This window comes from Sinocyclocheilus anshuiensis, unplaced genomic scaffold (genome assembly GCF_001515605.1).
Source record: "Sinocyclocheilus anshuiensis isolate Anshui unplaced genomic scaffold, SAMN03320099.WGS_v1.1 scaffold238, whole genome shotgun sequence".
Lineage (NCBI taxonomy): Eukaryota > Metazoa > Chordata > Actinopteri > Cypriniformes > Cyprinidae > Sinocyclocheilus > Sinocyclocheilus anshuiensis.
In genome coordinates this window covers 1,037,264-1,056,996 of record NW_015547674.1, presented here as the reverse complement: position 1 = coordinate 1,056,996, position 19,733 = coordinate 1,037,264, and the positions used below count along the sequence as shown (strand labels likewise).

At 44.4% G+C, this 19,733-nt stretch overlaps 1 protein-coding gene across 1 annotated transcript in view; it reads right to left on the bottom strand.

Moving 5' to 3' along the window:
- Positions 1 to 5,498: 5,498 nt before the first annotated feature.
- Positions 5,499 to 19,733, bottom strand: part of LOC107702889 (cationic amino acid transporter 2-like) — a 15,129-nt gene continuing 894 nt past the window's right edge. The window contains exons 2-11 of the mRNA XM_016505330.1: positions 18,921 to 19,076; positions 18,646 to 18,808; positions 18,327 to 18,463; positions 12,346 to 12,568; positions 11,596 to 11,732; positions 11,261 to 11,363; positions 7,939 to 8,066; positions 7,038 to 7,204; positions 5,856 to 5,964; positions 5,499 to 5,656 (exon numbers count right to left, since the gene is read on the bottom strand). Of these exons, the coding sequence (XP_016360816.1) occupies positions 5,499 to 5,656; positions 5,856 to 5,964; positions 7,038 to 7,204; positions 7,939 to 8,066; positions 11,261 to 11,363; positions 11,596 to 11,732; positions 12,346 to 12,568; positions 18,327 to 18,463; positions 18,646 to 18,808; positions 18,921 to 19,076 (1,481 nt within the window). The remainder of the gene's footprint in view (positions 5,657 to 5,855; positions 5,965 to 7,037; positions 7,205 to 7,938; positions 8,067 to 11,260; positions 11,364 to 11,595; positions 11,733 to 12,345; positions 12,569 to 18,326; positions 18,464 to 18,645; positions 18,809 to 18,920; positions 19,077 to 19,733) is intronic.

The following is a 19,733-nucleotide window of genomic DNA, read 5'->3' as shown; positions in this document are numbered from 1 at the left end:
CTGATTCTACGTCGCTGCCTGTTTAGCCCCGCCCACCGATTCTACAGCACTGCCTGTTTAGCTCCGCCCACTGATTCTACACCACTGCCTGTTTAGCCACACCCGCCTATTCTACATCACTGCCTGTTTAGTCACGCCCACATATTCTACTTCACTGTCTGTTTAGCTCCGCCCACCGATTCTACAGCACTGCCTGTTTAGCTCCACCCACTGATTCTACTTCCCTCTGTTTAGCCACGCCCACCGAATCTACTTCACTGTCTGTTTAGCTCCGCCCACCGATTCTACAGCACTGCCTGTTTAGCTCCACCCACTGATTCTACTTCCCTCTGTTTAGCCACGCCCACCGAATCTACTTCACTGTCTGTTTAGCTCCGCCCACCGATTCTACAGCACTGCCTGTTTAGCTCCACCCACTGATTCTACTTCCCTCTGTTTAGCCACGCCCACCGAATCTACTTCACTGTCTGTTTAGCTCCGCCCACCGATTCTACAGCACTGCCTGTTTAGCTCCACCCACTGATTCTACTTCCCTCTGTTTAGCCACGCCCACCGAATCTACTTCACTGTCTGTTTAGCTCCGCCCACCGATTCTACAGCACTGCCTGTTTAGCTCCACCCACTGATTCTACTTCCCTCTGTTTAGCCACGCCCACCGAATCTACTTCACTGTCTGTTTAGCTCCGCCCACCGATTCTACAGCACTGCCTGTTTAGCTCCACCCACTGATTCTACTTCCCTCTGTTTAGCCACGCCCACCGAATCTACTTCACTGTCTGTTTAGCTCCGCCCACCGATTCTACAGCACTGCCTGTTTAGCTCCACCCACTGATTCTACTTCCCTCTGTTTAGCCACGCCCACCGAATCTACTTCACTGTCTGTTTAGCTCCGCCCACCGATTCTACAGCACTGCCTGTTTAGCTCCACCCACTGATTCTACTTCCCTCTGTTTAGCCACGCCCACCGAATCTACTTCACTGTCTGTTTAGCTCCGCCCACCGATTCTACAGCACTGCCTGTTTAGCTCCACCCACTGATTCTACTTCCCTCTGTTTAGCCACGCCCACCGAATCTACTTCACTGTCTGTTTAGCTCCGCCCACCGATTCTACAGCACTGCCTGTTTAGCTCCACCCACTGATTCTACTTCCCTCTGTTTAGCCACGCCCACCGAATCTACTTCACTGTCTGTTTAGCTCCGCCCACCGATTCTACAGCACTGCCTGTTTAGCTCCACCCACTGATTCTACTTCCCTCTGTTTAGCCACGCCCACCGAATCTACTTCACTGTCTGTTTAGCTCCGCCCACCGATTCTACAGCACTGCCTGTTTAGCTCCACCCACTGATTCTACTTCCCTCTGTTTAGCCACGCCCACCGAATCTACTTCACTGTCTGTTTAGCTCCGCCCACCGATTCTACAGCACTGCCTGTTTAGCTCCACCCACTGATTCTACTTCCCTCTGTTTAGCCACGCCCACCGAATCTACTTCACTGTCTGTTTAGCTCCGCCCACCGATTCTACAGCACTGCCTGTTTAGCTCCACCCACTGATTCTACTTCCCTCTGTTTAGCCACGCCCACCGAATCTACTTCACTGTCTGTTTAGCTCCGCCCACCGATTCTACAGCACTGCCTGTTTAGCTCCACCCACTGATTCTACTTCCCTCTGTTTAGCCACGCCCACCGAATCTACTTCACTGTCTGTTTAGCTCCGCCCACCGATTCTACAGCACTGCCTGTTTAGCTCCACCCACTGATTCTACTTCCCTCTGTTTAGCCACGCCCACCGAATCTACTTCACTGTCTGTTTAGCTCCGCCCACCGATTCTACAGCACTGCCTGTTTAGCTCCACCCACTGATTCTACTTCCCTCTGTTTAGCCACGCCCACCGAATCTACTTCACTGTCTGTTTAGCTCCGCCCACCGATTCTACAGCACTGCCTGTTTAGCTCCACCCACTGATTCTACTTCCCTCTGTTTAGCCACGCCCACCGAATCTACTTCACTGTCTGTTTAGCTCCGCCCACCGATTCTACAGCACTGCCTGTTTAGCTCCACCCACTGATTCTACTTCCCTCTGTTTAGCCACGCCCACCGAATCTACTTCACTGTCTGTTTAGCTCCGCCCACCGATTCTACAGCACTGCCTGTTTAGCTCCACCCACTGATTCTACTTCCCTCTGTTTAGCCACGCCCACCGAATCTACTTCACTGTCTGTTTAGCTCCGCCCACCGATTCTACAGCACTGCCTGTTTAGCTCCACCCACTGATTCTACTTCCCTCTGTTTAGCCACGCCCACCGAATCTACTTCACTGTCTGTTTAGCTCCGCCCACCGATTCTACAGCACTGCCTGTTTAGCTCCACCCACTGATTCTACTTCCCTCTGTTTAGCCACGCCCACCGAATCTACTTCACTGTCTGTTTAGCTCCGCCCACCGATTCTACAGCACTGCCTGTTTAGCTCCACCCACTGATTCTACTTCCCTCTGTTTAGCCACGCCCACCGAATCTACTTCACTGTCTGTTTAGCTCCGCCCACCGATTCTACAGCACTGCCTGTTTAGCTCCACCCACTGATTCTACTTCCCTCTGTTTAGCCACGCCCACCGAATCTACTTCACTGTCTGTTTAGCTCCGCCCACCGATTCTACAGCACTGCCTGTTTAGCTCCACCCACTGATTCTACTTCCCTCTGTTTAGCCACGCCCACCGAATCTACTTCACTGTCTGTTTAGCTCCGCCCACCGATTCTACAGCACTGCCTGTTTAGCTCCACCCACTGATTCTACTTCCCTCTGTTTAGCCACGCCCACCGAATCTACTTCACTGTCTGTTTAGCTCCGCCCACCGATTCTACAGCACTGCCTGTTTAGCTCCACCCACTGATTCTACTTCCCTCTGTTTAGCCACGCCCACCGAATCTACTTCACTGTCTGTTTAGCTCCGCCCACCGATTCTACAGCACTGCCTGTTTAGCTCCACCCACTGATTCTACTTCCCTCTGTTTAGCCACGCCCACCGAATCTACTTCACTGTCTGTTTAGCTCCGCCCACCGATTCTACAGCACTGCCTGTTTAGCTCCACCCACTGATTCTACTTCCCTCTGTTTAGCCACGCCCACCGAATCTACTTCACTGTCTGTTTAGCTCCGCCCACCGATTCTACAGCACTGCCTGTTTAGCTCCACCCACTGATTCTACTTCCCTCTGTTTAGCCACGCCCACCGAATCTACTTCACTGTCTGTTTAGCTCCGCCCACCGATTCTACAGCACTGCCTGTTTAGCTCCACCCACTGATTCTACTTCCCTCTGTTTAGCCACGCCCACCGAATCTACTTCACTGTCTGTTTAGCTCCGCCCACCGATTCTACAGCACTGCCTGTTTAGCTCCACCCACTGATTCTACTTCCCTCTGTTTAGCCACGCCCACCGAATCTACTTCACTGTCTGTTTAGCTCCGCCCACCGATTCTACAGCACTGCCTGTTTAGCTCCACCCACTGATTCTACTTCCCTCTGTTTAGCCACGCCCACCGAATCTACTTCACTGTCTGTTTAGCTCCGCCCACCGATTCTACAGCACTGCCTGTTTAGCTCCACCCACTGATTCTACTTCCCTCTGTTTAGCCACGCCCACCGAATCTACTTCACTGTCTGTTTAGCTCCGCCCACCGATTCTACAGCACTGCCTGTTTAGCTCCACCCACTGATTCTACTTCCCTCTGTTTAGCCACGCCCACCGAATCTACTTCACTGTCTGTTTAGCTCCGCCCACCGATTCTACAGCACTGCCTGTTTAGCTCCACCCACTGATTCTACTTCCCTCTGTTTAGCCACGCCCACCGAATCTACTTCACTGTCTGTTTAGCTCCGCCCACCGATTCTACAGCACTGCCTGTTTAGCTCCACCCACTGATTCTACTTCCCTCTGTTTAGCCACGCCCACCGAATCTACTTCACTGTCTGTTTAGCTCCGCCCACCGATTCTACAGCACTGCCTGTTTAGCTCCACCCACTGATTCTACTTCCCTCTGTTTAGCCACGCCCACCGAATCTACTTCACTGTCTGTTTAGCTCCGCCCACCGATTCTACAGCACTGCCTGTTTAGCTCCACCCACTGATTCTACTTCCCTCTGTTTAGCCACGCCCACCGAATCTACTTCACTGTCTGTTTAGCTCCGCCCACCGATTCTACTTCACTCTGTTTAGCTCCACCCACTGATTCTACTTCACTCTGTTTAGCCACGCCCACCGAATCTACTTCACTGTCTGTTTAGCCACGCCCACCGATTCTACTTCACTGTCTGTTTAGCTCCGCCCACCGATTCTACTTCACTGTCTGTTTAGCTCCACCCACTGATTCTACAGCACTGCCTGTTTAGCTCCGCCCACCAATTCGCCTATTCAAACAGAGCGCTCTGATGAGGGGGTCAAAACAGGACAGAAAATAGCCTATTTCTTCTGAATAATGATATTTTTTGATGTCAATCTTGATAACATTACAATCTGTTTAGCTCCGGCCACCGATTCTACTTCACTGTCTGTTTAGCTCCGGCCACCGATTCTACTTCACTGTCTGTTTAGCTCCGGCCACCGATTCTACTTCACTGTCTGTTTAGCTCCGGCCACCGATTCTACTTCACTGTCTGTTTAGCTCCGGCCACCGATTCTACTTCACTGTCTGTTTAGCTCCGGCCACCGATTCTACTTCACTGTCTGTTTAGCTCCGGCCACCGATTCTACTTCACTGTCTGTTTAGCTCCGGCCACCGATTCTACTTCACTGTCTGTTTAGCTCCGGCCACCGATTCTACTTCACTGTCTGTTTAGCTCCGGCCACCGATTCTACTTCACTGTTTAGCTCCGCCCACCGATTCTACAGCACTGCCTGTTTAGCTCCGCCCACTGATTCTACACCACTGCCTGTTTAGCTACGCCCACCGATTCTACTTCACTGTCTGTTTAGCTACGCCCACCGATTCTACTTCACTGTCGGTTTAGCTACGCCCACCGATTCTACTTCACTGTCTGTTTAGCTCCACCCACTGATTCTACAGCACTGCCTGTTTAGCTCCGCCCACCAATTTGCCTATTCAAACAGAGTGCTCTGATGAGGGGGTCAAAACAGGACAGAAAATAGCCTATTACTTCTGAATAATGATATTTTTTGATGTCAATCTTGATAACATTATAAGTGGACCTCAGAGAACAGTACAAAATAATAAAAAAGGCAGTTCATGACCCCTTTAATGCCTACTGACACTGGGCCAGTACATTCAAAGGTACTAATTCTAATATACCTTTAAGTTTCATACTTTCATCACATAGAGAGCGTACCTCTTAGTCATCATTTTGTTTTATAATATGTTACAAATTAATCCTTATGCTTCATAATATATCCTTATCCTTATAATTCAAATTTCAGTACAGAACAAAAATCGTATTGTAGTTTCTCTGTCTCAGGAGCAAAGCACAAGACATTAACGTTGGCTTTAAAACTTGGTTTGTAGCTTTGGTGTAGTAGATCCGATATTTTTCTTGTCCTCCATTTTAACGTCAATTGTTTCAACATTGATGGGATGTTTGGAAATCTGGTTCCGTTTCTTCTGTACACTGAAGTGCACTCCATAACAGAAGTAGATGAGCAAGCCTATATTTCATTAGGATATACAATCATGCTTATTATGTACAATGATTGGTATATGCTGAAATGTGCATGTACTGTAAACTCATATGTGCACGATGAACAAGATTTATTCTCCAAACCACTTCCTCACACACTAATTTCCTGACAGTGTTTAATTTGAATTATTTTCCTCAATATACTGTAAATATTCATGTTGTCTTACCCACTGCCATCCACACTGCATAGCGAATCCACGTTTCACCCCCCAGCTGGACCATTAAGTAGATATTGATGAATGTACTGAAAATAGGGAGTAGTGGCAGAAGTGGGACCTACAGAAAAATGTGAAAATGTTTCAAGCAGTCAAACTATTTCTAAACACAAAATGTCCATGTTCTTAACAACAGTAGTTCTCAGCTGTCAGATCACAACCCGATCATGTCTAATGTACGAAAAGTACACTTTAGCATACTTTTAAAAAGAGTACTTAGAAATAATATACTTTAATAGAAAATGCTTAAGTGTGAACTGAAGGTAATGTTTTTGGACACTTAACTGCATGTTACTTGCAATTAAATTAAAATTAGCCATATCACTAGGTGATGGATAAATGCAAGACAAAATAGCATAGAGTTTGATTATTTTGATTATTATTGATGTAAGGCACATTTCTTCTGTATGCCATGTTAATATAAAATTTTAAATTATTTTGACCTATGCATGGTAGTATCAATACATTTCATGACTGAGTTTAATTAATTTTTTGTTACTTATTAATGATTTTGTGATTTTGGTGCTATGTTGGGTTGTCAAATGTAAAATCTGGGGTCTGAAGCACAAGCATTTGAGAACCACTTTTAGAACAACACATCTATGCACATTTTATGCATTACTTGTTGCTAAAATGTAAAAAATGTTTTTTTCACCAGTGAGTGACAGCTTACCATAAATGCAGCCTTGCTACCATTCTGTAAGTGTGAACTGAAGGTAATGTTTTTGGACACTTAACTGCATGTTACTTGCAATTAAATTAAAATTAGCCATATCACTAGGTGATGGATAAATGCAAGACAAAATAGCATAGAGTTTGATTATTTTGATTATTATTGATGTAAAGCACATTTCTTCTGTATGCCATGTTAATATAAAATTTTAAATTATTTTGACCTATGCATGGTAGTATCAATACATTTCATGACTGAGTTTAATTAATTTTTTGTTACTTATTAATGATTTTGTGATTTTGGTGCTATGTTGGGTTGTCAAATGTAAAATCTGGGGTCTGAAGCACAAGCATTTGAGAACCACTTTTAGAACAACACATCTATGCACATTTTATGCATTACTTGTTGCTAAAATGTAAAAAATGTTGATGATTTTTTTCACCCAGTGAGTGACAGCTTACCATAAATGCAGCCTTGCTACCATTCTGCGGCTGTCGCCAAACAATAATGATAGTCATGAGAAACGCCACCGAAACCAAAGTGATAATCAGAATAATCCACCACTCCGCTATCAGACCAGCCTGTACACCTTTTGTGATGGTCACACTCAGGATAACCGCGAACACAACTAGAAATCACATTAAAAGTAAAAATGAAGTGGAGAAAGCATGTTAGCATGAAATCATTTTAGCATAAAATTAGGTTAAATGCACTTGAATGTTGATTCGTTTAGGTTTCAGTTTCTTGTCCTGGTATGTCATTGACTATGATTGATTTTTATTGATTATTGATTTGTTCTCGTTGGTTGCTTTGAGTTTTATTTCCTGTTTGTAAACAAGGCCTGATGAAGGTCACATGACTGAAACATTTATTAAAATTTGCAAGTTGTAGCAGTGTGCAGGAGTCATTATTTTTTGTTAGATAATTTGTTATATAATTTGATAGCAATAATTGGTAGCATGAAATTGCTAAAATATTAAAATACTCATTTAAACCACAACTATTAATGGTGCATTATTGTCGAAATGATTATATTTACAAACTGAGCTATAATTTCCAGGAAAACTACTTACTTCGGATTTTCTTTAAGATTGGAATTTCCATTCATTTTAAGGTCTTTTTCTAAAGAATTATGGCAGCAGCAAATTGGTATTAATCATAAAAGTCCAATTAAGTTTGTTTATTGTTGGTTTAGTTTTGTTTATTTAGTTGGTTTATGAGAAGACAGGCTTGTGCGACTAAACTACATTTCCCATCATTCTCTGTGATTGTGCAAGAAAGATGACATTTATAGATACAGCATACTGGAGATTACACTTACTCATCAGATGCAAGCATGGAATAATAAAAACTGAAACTTACCGGTAAGTATGGTCAGCACAGACACAACTTTAGAACTTCTAGCAGAAGCATTTTTAGGGGGGCAAAAAGGATTCCATTTCTTCTGAAGTTCTGCTTTCTCACTGATCTCAGCTGGCTCTGATTGGTACCTGTGTGGATAAAAATAGTTAATTTCATTGCACACATCTGTTACTATTGTCAGTAATTTACATCAAAGTCTGTTGTCTGAGCATTTGTGTTGGTTCTGGATATTGAGCAATGATTTGAGCATCGCACACTGTCAGTACTAGCACATGCATAAATGTTTTTAAAATAATTATGTAACGTTGTTGGAAGGGAGAGGAAAGGGAAACTGATGCGTGGTTCTAAACCAGGGGTGTCAAACCTGTTCCTGGAGGGCCACTGTCCTGCAGAGTTTAGCTCCAACCCTAATTGAACACACCTGAACCAGCTAATAAAGCTTTTCAGAATCACTAGAAACTTCCAGGCAAGCTGGTTGGAGCTGAACTCTGCAGGACATTGGCCCTCCAGGAGAAAGATTGGACACCCCTGATCTAAACACAGCAATTATTACTCAAAATGAAGATAATCCAGATAATCCTGATGGAGGTGGAGACCAAGATGAAATCAGAGGAACTGAGGACCAGGGAAACATCACAGGTTCAAGGTGGAGCTGGGGGATCGGAAGACCAAAGTGGAGCCAGTGGGGCAGAGATCAGTGGCGGAGATAAAAAATGGAGGACCACTGTGACACCAAAGGAGTGGAGGGCCAAGGCACAGCTGAAGGACCGGAAGTCCATGGTGGAAGCAGTGGATCGACAGACCATGGCGAGGCCGGAAAAACAAGGGACTCTGGTGGAGCCGGAAGGCAGGAGGACCACGGTACAGACAAGAGATTGTAGAGCCATGGTGGAGCTGAGGGATCGGAGGGGCAAGGCAGGGTAGGAAGTCTTCAGTAGGGTTGGGTATTGTTTGGTTTTTTTTACCGGTGCCAAATCGATACTTTTAAAACGGTTCCGGTGCCTGAACCGATACTTATTAAAAAAAATAAAAAAAATAAAAATTCCCCCAAAAAATGATGAATTGGCCATTAGCACTATAAACACATTATGTCTGTTTCATTCATACTGGACGACAGAGGGTGCCCTCACACAGAAAATCCACATATCCAGTCATAGAAGTAGCGAAACTCAGGAAATCCCTTATATGGACAAAGGCATCACTATTATAGTTGTAAGTTAACTGAGTAAAGAGAACATATAAACGGGTTGAATGATAAAACAAAGACAATAAACACTCGACTGCGACAATATAATTTATCTGTTTTATTCAAGCCATCTGGTATTTTCATAATAATTAAGTATATTTATAATCCATTGCTAATCGATGTATTTTTTTTTTAAGTAGCCTATGGAACATATTTTCTGCCTCATTCTGTGACAAGAAGCCTCATCAGATCACAAAAGGAAGCATTTGACTGGTGTTGTGGAGTAAAAAGGTTATAATGTTCTCTTTTGTTGGACAACAGGTTTAGAAATGTGAATACAAGGGAGGTTTAGCTTTAGGCATTTTAATTTAAGCATGTTTAGCTTAGTTAACGGAAGGCTACCTGCTGTCAGAGCAAGTGTAATTACTGCATTCATGCGCTCCTCGGATGTGCTCATTTCCCGAGATGTGCTTTTAAGTCGGAATGTGAAAACAACATGGACACTCTCGTTACTACAAAGATTTGTTGGATTTGTATTATTAGAGATTTCCGACTTGAGTTCACATGCATTTTCTCAGTCGGGAAATTATTTTTCACATGCGGTGCCAGTGATGATGCTTCTTACGTCCATTTCGGAGAACCAGAGGACAAATATTTCAATCGATAGCTCAGGCATGGCACCGAAATCTGCGTTCTGATTCGGTTCTAGTACATACCGGTTACATAGGTACCGGTGCCATATTAGTACCGGGTTTTGGTACCCAACCCTAGTCTTCAGATGCCAAAGAACACAGCGGATCAGGAGGCTGTGGTTGTGCCGATGGAGTCGGCGGGCTGAGGAGCCAGTGAGGAGTAGTCAGAGGAGCCGGTGACGACCAGCAGAGTTAGAGGAGGATGACAAGTGGCCTCAGACAAAACCAGCAAAGCCATGATGCAGGGCAAAAATAGCAGAGGAGGAAGGGCCAGGGACCTGAAAGGAACCAGAGAGTCTATCATGCTGGGTGGAACCAGCAGAGGAGGAAGGATTAGGGAACTGGACAGAACCAGAGAGTCCGTAGAGCTGGAAAAGACCAGCAGAGCAGGAAAGTCTAAGTATCTGGACAGAACCAGGGGGTCCTACAAGCCAAATGGGACCGGCAGAGGAGAAAGGGCTTTTGGGGGCAGACTTAAATCCAGAATGGACAGGATAATAAGATCTGGCTTTTGGATGGTGGGTGCTGGCTCCAGAACAAACTGAGCACCAGGCACTGGCTCGAGGTCAGACTGGTCTTCTGGCTGAGGGTCTGTGTATGGTTTGGTCCATGGTGGGTGTGGACAAAGACCCCTTTTGGGGTCTGTGGCAGGCGTGACCAAACTCTAGGGGCGATTGTGCTCCTCATCCTCCTTGTTCACGGTGAACTGCTTATCTGGTCTAAAAGTTGATCTAAAAATTGGCAGAATGTCCCTTGAGGACCATCAATGGGCAGGCAGGGTTTAAGGGGCTCATTAAAAACATCATCAAAAAATGAGGGAGCGGTCAGGAAAATGCACCTGGTTTACCAGTTTCGAAATTCAGCAATATGGTTCTCGAGGGAGCAATCAACCTGGGACAGCAGGATTAGGAAAATGACGACAACCGGGAAGTAAACACAGAAAACGGGAAGACAACAACAAAACAAACTTCAGAATAAAAGTCCTTGAACAGAAATAAAAACAAATCAGACATGACAAAGAGGAATAGATGGTGAAAACTTTCACTATTATAATAATAATGTCATCAACTTTTTTGTCTCCAAAATTGCAAGAATAGCAGTTTAAAATGAATGTGGATTGTTATTACTGTAGCATCACTTCCATAATATGTATTTTGACATTATGCAAGTTGTCACTTCTATTTGCATTGTAGTAATGGCAAAGAATAAATGCTTGCTCAAGGAAATGAGATCTTTATTAATTACATTTAATTTTCCACAAATCTTTTGAAATATTATGTTAAATAAAAAGAGTACAATTGAAAATAAAGATATATTTGTTATTTGTCATATTATGTGATTATGTAACTTCAGGAAAAAAAACGATCAAAATCTATGATACTATTCATGGATTATTTATATATTTATATTATTTATGTTATTACGTATTGTGTCTGAAACTTACCGAAGAATTAAGATGCAGATGGCTACGAGGGTGTAGGCAAAGAGTGTTCCAATAGACATCATGTCTACTAGAGCCTTCAGGTCAAACACCAAGGCCATTATTGCTACAAACACAAATAGTTCACTTATAGAATTTCAGAGGCAAAAACCAAATGAAGTCAACCAAATTTACATCTCCTATACTGTATATTCAACTTCAGGGCTAAGAGCAGTGGCCTTTGGGACGGCCTTAAATATCTTTCTCTGGTGTAGTAGTTAGGCTGCCTAAGGCATGTTATGTAGATTAGTTACTGTTATGATGGTGTATTACTTTGATGTGTTCTCAAAGAGAATTACCTGCTATTACTCCAGAAGCGAGTGTGGCAATGACAGGGCTCTGTCTGGAACTCATGTTACTCAGTGGTTTGAATAGCAGCCCATCTCTGGCCATAGCAAACAGCACACGAGGCATAGGAAACATGGATCCCAGCAGACTGTTGAATAGTAAACAAACTGCACTAATGTTACAGTAGTTTAACTTTGTTTATTTTACTATTTTGTGCATTTTAAGCAAATAACTCTTATCAGCTGCAAGAGTCATCCCCATTCAAACTGATGAGGCAAGTTAATTTCTCATAGTTCTTCTTTTCTGCATTGTGATCATTAACTGTCAAGTTCAGCTGCAAGTTTGCTTCACTTATCTATACTGTGCACTTTTATAGAACTACTGTAAGTTCTTAAAAACGTATCTCTCATAGAGAACCTAGTGAACCTGGATGTACTGGTGGTTTAGTAGACTGAAGACCCAAACTAACAATAGCAAGGATTGACCACAATATGTGTTAAATAATTAACTTCTGTTCTGATATATCCTGCATCAACATCAATCCTTGACAACCGTGTTTGACAGTATAGAGTCCTGCATTATGCATACTACATTTGACTTTATGATGCTAATTTTACCGAACGAATGCACAGCTTTCCTTTTTATTTAATGAGCATATACTATACTGTCCTCTTTCTGATCATGTAATGCTGCTTTTTATAGTCCTAACAGTATGAGTCTAGTGTAGTAAGTGCTTTATAGGTCAACATGTGTTGCTTCACCTTGTTGAAAGAGCACACAAAGATCCAACAGCTACAGCATACTTTGCAGGATCCCAGCCCACATAGGTGAAGGCTACAGGTAAGGGACTCTGAACATTTAGTTGGTAGTAGGGCATCATGAGGGTGAGAGTAGCCGAAACTCCGAAATAAGCCAAGAAACAGATGAGAAGAGAAGCCACGATTCCTATAGGGATAGACTTCTGAGGGTTTTTGACCTCCTCACCTAGATACAGGAGACAGAGATTTAAAAAAAAAAAAAAAAATGCATGAGCTAATAATGAGACAGGTACATCCAAATGAAAAAACCTGATGAAGGTATTAATGCGAGGATTCACATATAAATGGTAAACAACAAAGACCGCTCTGATCATGACGTTTCAGTCATACTTCGATATAGAACGTGCTGTTTTTAATGTTTTTATTTTTTTATATTACACCGTACTTTTAAGCCAAACTGAATAAGTTTAAATGGATAAATCTTCTATACATATTTTTGATTCTTAATTTTCTCTTCTGACATACTCCAATTCTTGTTAAAACACACCAGATATGCTTATTCTGTTCATTTTTAGCACTTTTTGTGTAAAATCATAGTTATTTTGTTCAACAAAAGTGTGTTGTCACTTTAATTGCACGTGAGCAGCGCAGCAAAAATAGACTCAGCGCCGAAACCATCGCTTCAGCGCTGCTCACGCGATGCTCCTGCTTAACGCTCAAGCGCTGCTCCTGGTGTGAATGCACTCACATGCACACGTGCCACTCATGCTAGCGGTGTGAAACCAGCCTAAGAGTCCGAACCGGGCAGAGTGGATTGGGACCCTTCTCTTCCTCTGAATTGGGAAGAGCTAGAAGGGTGATGACTTGGTTTGAGGATGACTCTACAGTTGTTAGGCCTAAACTCAAGGCATGAAGCACTGACTGACAGTGCTTGCAGGTTGCTCACTCGCTTGACCAACACTAAAGCCAAAAGGAGGGCGGTCTTAAGCAACAGGGGCCGCAAAACAGCCAAATGGAGCAGTTCGAAGGAAGGGCCCCATAGGGCCCTGAGGAATATACATAAGTCCCAGGTCGGCACAGTATGAGGCGCAGGTACATCCAAATGAAAAAACCTGATGAAGGTATTAATGCGAGGATTCACATATAAATGGTAAACAACAAAGACCGCTCTGATCATGACGTTTCAGTCATACTTCGATATAGAACGTGCTGTTTTTAATGTTTTTATTTTTTTATATTACACCGTACTTTTAAGCCAAACTGAATAAGTTTAAATGGATAAATCTTCTATACATATTTTTGATTCTTAATTTTCTCTTCTGACATACTCCAATTCTTGTTAAAACACACAAGATATGCTTATTCTGTTCATTTTTAGCACTTTTTGTGTAAAATCATAGTTATTTTGTTCAACAAAAGTTTGTTGTCACTTTAATTGCACGTGAGCAGCGCAGCAAAAATAGACTCAGCGCCGAAACCATCGCTTCAGCGCTGCTCACGCGATGCTCCTGCTTAACGCTCAAGCGCTGCTCCTGGTGTGAATGCACTCACATGCACACGTGCCACTCATGCTAGCGGTGTGAAACCAGCCTAAGAGTCCGAACCGGGCAGAGTGGATTGGGACCCTTCTCTTCCTCTGAATTGGGAAGAGCTAGAAGGGTGATGACTTGGTTTGAGGATGACTCTACAGTTGTTAGGCCTAAACTCAAGGCATGAAGCACTGACTGACAGTGCTTGCAGGTTGCTCACTCGCTTGACCAACACTAAAGCCAAAAGGAGGGCGGTCTTAAGCGACAGGGGCCGCAAAACAGCCAAATGGAGCAGTTCGAAGGAAGGGCCCCATAGGGCCCTGAGGAATATAGATAAGTCCCAGGTCGGCACAGTATGAGGCGAATGCAATTTCCAAGCTCCCCTCAGAAACTTAACGACAAGGACATTTCTGCTGACTGACTGGCCATCCACGAGGGCATGATTTGCCACAATGGCTGCCACATATACTTTGAGCATGGAAGGGGTGTGCCCCTTGTCCAGCAGCTCTTGTAGAAAGGTTAGCACGTAGGAAACGTCACAAGAGAATGGGTCCTAGTTTCTTGCTGCACACCAGTCAGAAAAGACTGACCATTTAAGGGCATAGAGGCATCTTGTAGACGTGGCTGTAGCCTTCAAAATGGTATTAGTCACACTCGCAGGGAGTTGTAAAGACTCCCGTTGAGGGGATAAACATGATGGCTCCACAGCTCTGGCCAGGGATGCCAAATTATCCCTCTCGCTTGAGAGAGGAGATCTGTCTTCAATGGTATCAGCCAGGGGACTCAGGGAACCATGTCTGATTCCTCCAGAGTGGGGCAACCAGGAGGACCGAACATCTAACTTCCCAGACCCGTCTGATAACCTGAGGAAGCAGGGCAACCGGGGGGAAGCTGTACAGGTGAACGCTGGCCCAATCGTGGGCCAGGGCATCTCCCTGCTTTGAAAAGTCAATTGGCCAGTGAAAGTTGTCTTCTGAGACAAAGAGTTCCAACTCTGCCCTCCCGAAGACAGAGCAGATCGTTTGTACCATTTGGGGATACAGTCTCCATTCTTCTGGAGCTACATTGCCCCTGGACAGCATGACTGCTCCTTGGTTCAGTCTGCCCGGCACATGAACTTCTCTCAGCGAGAGGAGATTGCACTGTGCCCATAAAAGGAGATGCCGAGCCAACCTGTGAAGGGAGCATGTCCTGAGACATGGTGCCCCTTTAAAGCCAGCAGGAAGGTTTTTAGTGCTAGAAAAACTGCCATTATCTTGAGGTGGTTAATGTGTAAGCGTTGCTCCAAGTTTGACCAGGAGCTGAACGCCGGTCTGCCCTCATACAGAGCTCCCCAACCCGAGTTGGAGGCATCTGTCGTAACCACCTTACTTCTGGAGGTCAGTCCCAACGGTATGCCTGATTGGAACAGGCGAGGGGTTTTCCAAGGGGCCACAGCTCTGATGCAGTGGCGGGTTACCCTTAGATGAAAACTTCCCAGGCACCAAGCGTGGGACGGGACATGGGCTTTGAGCCAGTACTGGAGGGGCCACATGTGAAGCACGCCCAGAGAAACCACAGCGTCAGTTTGCTTCGGTGCGCGCTGAATGAGAAGAGCAGGCCTAGCCTGAATAGAGCTTCCATTGCTCAGAGTAAAGTGGAGGGATGGAGACCGAGTGCGAGAATTCTTTGAGGGAGTTTTGGCCTCGGCAGGAACTGACCCTGTCTTCTTTCTCTCTGCGTGGGGATCAGGACGGCTTCTGAGGATCAGAGTCCAACGTCACTCTGGGGCGGGGACCTTGATGCAGGCCTGGGAAACGGGAAGCATTTTGCCAGCCGGGGGCGCTGCTGAAGCCCAGGCTCAGACTTTGGCTCTGGAGCGCTTCACCACTGGAGCGCTTCAGCCTGATGTGACGCATTGCCTGCGATGATTTCTGTGTCGTTTGCCAGCCGGGGGCGCTGCTGAAACCCAGGCTCAGACTTAGGCTCTGGAGCGCTTCACCACTGGAGCGCTTCAGCCTGATGTGACGCATTGCCTGCGATGATTTCTGTGTCGCTGTAAACTGCTCAGCAAAACCATCCACGGCAGAGCCACACAGTCCCTTGGGAGAAACTGGAGTATCTAGGAAGACGACTTTGTCAGCGTCCCGGATCTCTGTCAGATTTAGCCAAAAGTGGTGGTCCAGCACCACCAAGTTGGCCATGGCCTTGCCGATTGCCTGCGCAGTGGCCTTAGTAGCATCGCTGTGCACAGCTCTCTGAAGGCATCAGAACTCTGGCTGGACTCGTCCATGGTGCAGAGAAGTTTGGCCTGAAACACTTGAAGCACCGCCATCATGTGAAGTGCTAAGCCAGCCTGGCCAGCCGCTGAATAAGCCCTGTTTGCTAGGGCTGAGGTAGTCCTGGAGGGATTAGATGGCTGCGCTGCATGGGCTTTAAACCCCTGGGCCGATGGAGGGCACAGATGCACAATGACTACCTCTTCGAGAGGGTAGAGCTTGCCATAACCTTGTTCTTCAGCGCAGTCAACAGTGGTGAGAGCGGCGGAAGTGGAAGGATTAACACGCACCGAGTAGGGGGCGCTCCACGTCCTGGTGAGTTCTTCACAAACTTCTGGGAAGGACAGGGCGGACCGCTGGTGGGAGGATCGTTGATGGTATCCCTTCAGGTACCACTCGCCTAAAAGGCCTCAGGCGGGCTCTTCTGGAGCCGACCAAGTTAGGGCGAGATCCTCCACAGCCTTGGCTGAGAACGCAGATCAGCTCGCTGTCCATGCTGGTCCGTGTTGTTTGCGTCAGAGGGAGGGTGTCAGGATCTTCGCCGGAACACGCCCACTCCTCTGCATCTGAACTTGTCAATGACATTGAGTCATCTGCGAGTCCTGTGACAACTTCCTCCTCAGACCCACCGAAGGAAATCAAGCCGCTCGCTGCCGACGAGGGGTGCTGGTCCTCACGTGTTAAGCACTCAGGCGAGTCGAGGCATTGTGGGGAGAGTGAAGCACGTGGGACCTGTGCCAGAGTGAGTTCACTCGAGCCTGGTGTTTGAACCTCGCTGCCCCACTGTTTCTTCCTCCTAGGCTCTTGGGAGGGAAGAAACGGGAGAGCAAGCCGGGAAGGACCGCCTTAATGGAAGAAGATGATCCACGAGCGGAGAAGGGCGAGACTCATGCTCTCACAGTGAGAGCATTCTGTCCCAAGTGAGCGTGGGCGCTGCACAGACAAGCGACGCACTCACTGTGCCCATCTGCATCATGCAGGATCCCTGCATGAGCCACACTCAGGCATGACATTTGCAACAGCGTTGCCAGGAAATGTGCTCTAATAGATGCCGGATGGCCACAGGGGAAGGCTTCTAGTGATCTTCCGCTGCCGGGGCTTCTTCTCATGGCGGCGAGCAGCAGGCTGAGCTTCTAGCTTCGACTTCTTGCTTCGGCTTCTTCAGAGTCCAGCGAGGAGATGATCTTTGACACTGAAGGAGAAAAATTCTGATGAAATGGCTCTCAGAGCCGACTAATATAGCAGTCAGCTCCATCCCTTTTGGCGGGTTGAAGCACCATTGGTTCGTGCAGCTACACGAATGTGAAAAAATCAGGCTTCAGTATCAGAGTAAACAGGAGTTTACCCCATAAGCATGTAACGCAACGGGAGAGACCATTTGAAAGGGAACTAGGTCAGGTGAGAGGGTGTTAACATGACATCATTTTCAACTAAAAATGGAAATCATTTGATGCATTTTGTCTGTTCAATTACACAACAACAGCGTTTTGGGGGCTTGAAAAAACAAACTTTTGAAAATGGGTTTGAAAGTGCAAGTTTTTGAAAACGATACGGTTATCGTTGTGAAAATGTGAATCTGTGATGCATGCACGTGTGTATTACGTGTTCAGTTTTTTTTTTTTTTCTCGTTTTGAAGCTTGATGGACATGGTTACTATGAACTGGAAAAAATAACAGCATACAGTTTTGGAACACAAATTGTCATTTTCTTTTCATTTAATTAAATATTCCTATTGTTGAAGTACCTGTGGTTGCAATGCAGTCAAATCCCACAAAGGCATAAAAACAGGTTGCGGCTCCAGCAAAAGTTCCCTCAAAACCAAACGGAAAGAATCCTCCAGCTCCAAAACTGGATAAAGTTTCATTTGAGATTGAGAGATTTCTAAAAAAAATAAAATAAAATAGCAATGTTTAAAATAAGTTTGCAGAAATATATATTAAAATAGTCCCTTTTAATTTTCTGTTTGCTGTGAAGCTCAAAAGGAGATGTTAGGCAGAATGTCCAGACTGCTCTTTTCCATTCAGAGATTTATGCTTTCAGTTTTTAAAAAGGGCACAATAAAAACAAGCACAATAAAAGTTGATTTTTGTGTTTTTGTCCTTTAGAGTTTGGCAGTTTAAATCACACAGCGTACAGTTTTGGAACACAAATTGTCATTTTCTTTTCATTTAATTAAATATTCCTATTGTTGAAGTACCTGTGGTTGCAATGCAGTCAAATCCCACAAAGGCATAAAAACAGGTTGCGGCTCCAGCAAAAGTTCCCTCAAAACCAAACGGAAAGAATCCTCCAGCTCCAAAACTGGATAAAGTTTCATTTGAGATTGAGAGATTTCTAAAAAAAATAAAATAAAATAGCAATGTTTAAAACCAGGTAGGTATTCTAAAAAGTAATTTAAATGTGAATTAAAACGCTCAGTTTCCCAGTTAAATTTTTTAAAGTTTTTGATCTAAAACTTGCAGTCAGAAGATTTACAATTATTGCAAATGCTCTGTAAATTTCATAATGCAACATACGCAGTTATTGTGTAGTTCCAAATATCCTCCTCTGTTATCTGCCAGTTTCCAATGTCACCCTTGATGAATCCAGTAATGATTACAAAAACCAGAACTACCATATTTATAGCTGTGAAGATCTTGTTGACAATGGCAGACTCCTTCACCCCAAAGGCAAGGATCCCTGAGAAATTACAACAATCAACATAAATTTAACCCATGTTGATTCAAATGACTGTATCTTAACATAACTCATTTATTGACACTACAACAAATTTACTATAAGTCTTACTTACCTGCCAAAACCAGGATAAGGCCAGCGGCAAAGAAGTCTGGATAGGGAGCGAGGCCAGGTAAATTCATTGGTGTATTTTCCCTCAAATAATTTGCAATCTTATTTCCAATCAGGTCATCGAAAGTGCCACTCCATGCTCTTGCCACACTGGATGTCCCTGTCATAAAGTCATTCAGATCAAGCAATTGTGCAAACTGATAGTGGTTCTCAAACATTCGATATGGCAGGTGTTTAGGCCATTTAATTATAGGCATAATAATTTACTGAGTCATGCAAAATGTCAAGATAAATATAAATCTTGTAAGATTAATATCACTGATTAAAATGATTGTGTAATGCTGTTAAAAAGTTCATAGAAAATCTTATTTGAGCTGGGCTGCGTTTCCTAAAAGCATTGCCAGTTGATCTTTTTAATATTTAGAGCTACTCTATGTAACTCTTTGCCCTCTAGCTTTTAAAAACTAAGAATTGTGTCTTGCGAAAGAACTGTTTGGTTGTGCTCCAACTCTGCTTTTCTGTGTGGATGAATGTGATTCGAGGCAGCGGTCTTATCAGAGAGGATGGATAAATAAATATTGTTTTTTTGTTATTACAACCGATGGTTCCCGTTTTGAATGATCTATGGTCAATCTTTTTTTTTCATTGACAACACTATGTACCCACAGCTGGAGCTAATTTTCTCTGTGTATGGATGTGACATGACAGGCACGGGCGAATGACGTATGTGTGCAATTCGTCTTGAAATCCGAAACGAAATCTGTCCTGTGCACTCTCTCATTAACAACATTTCGTATTTTTTAACAAAAAAAAATAT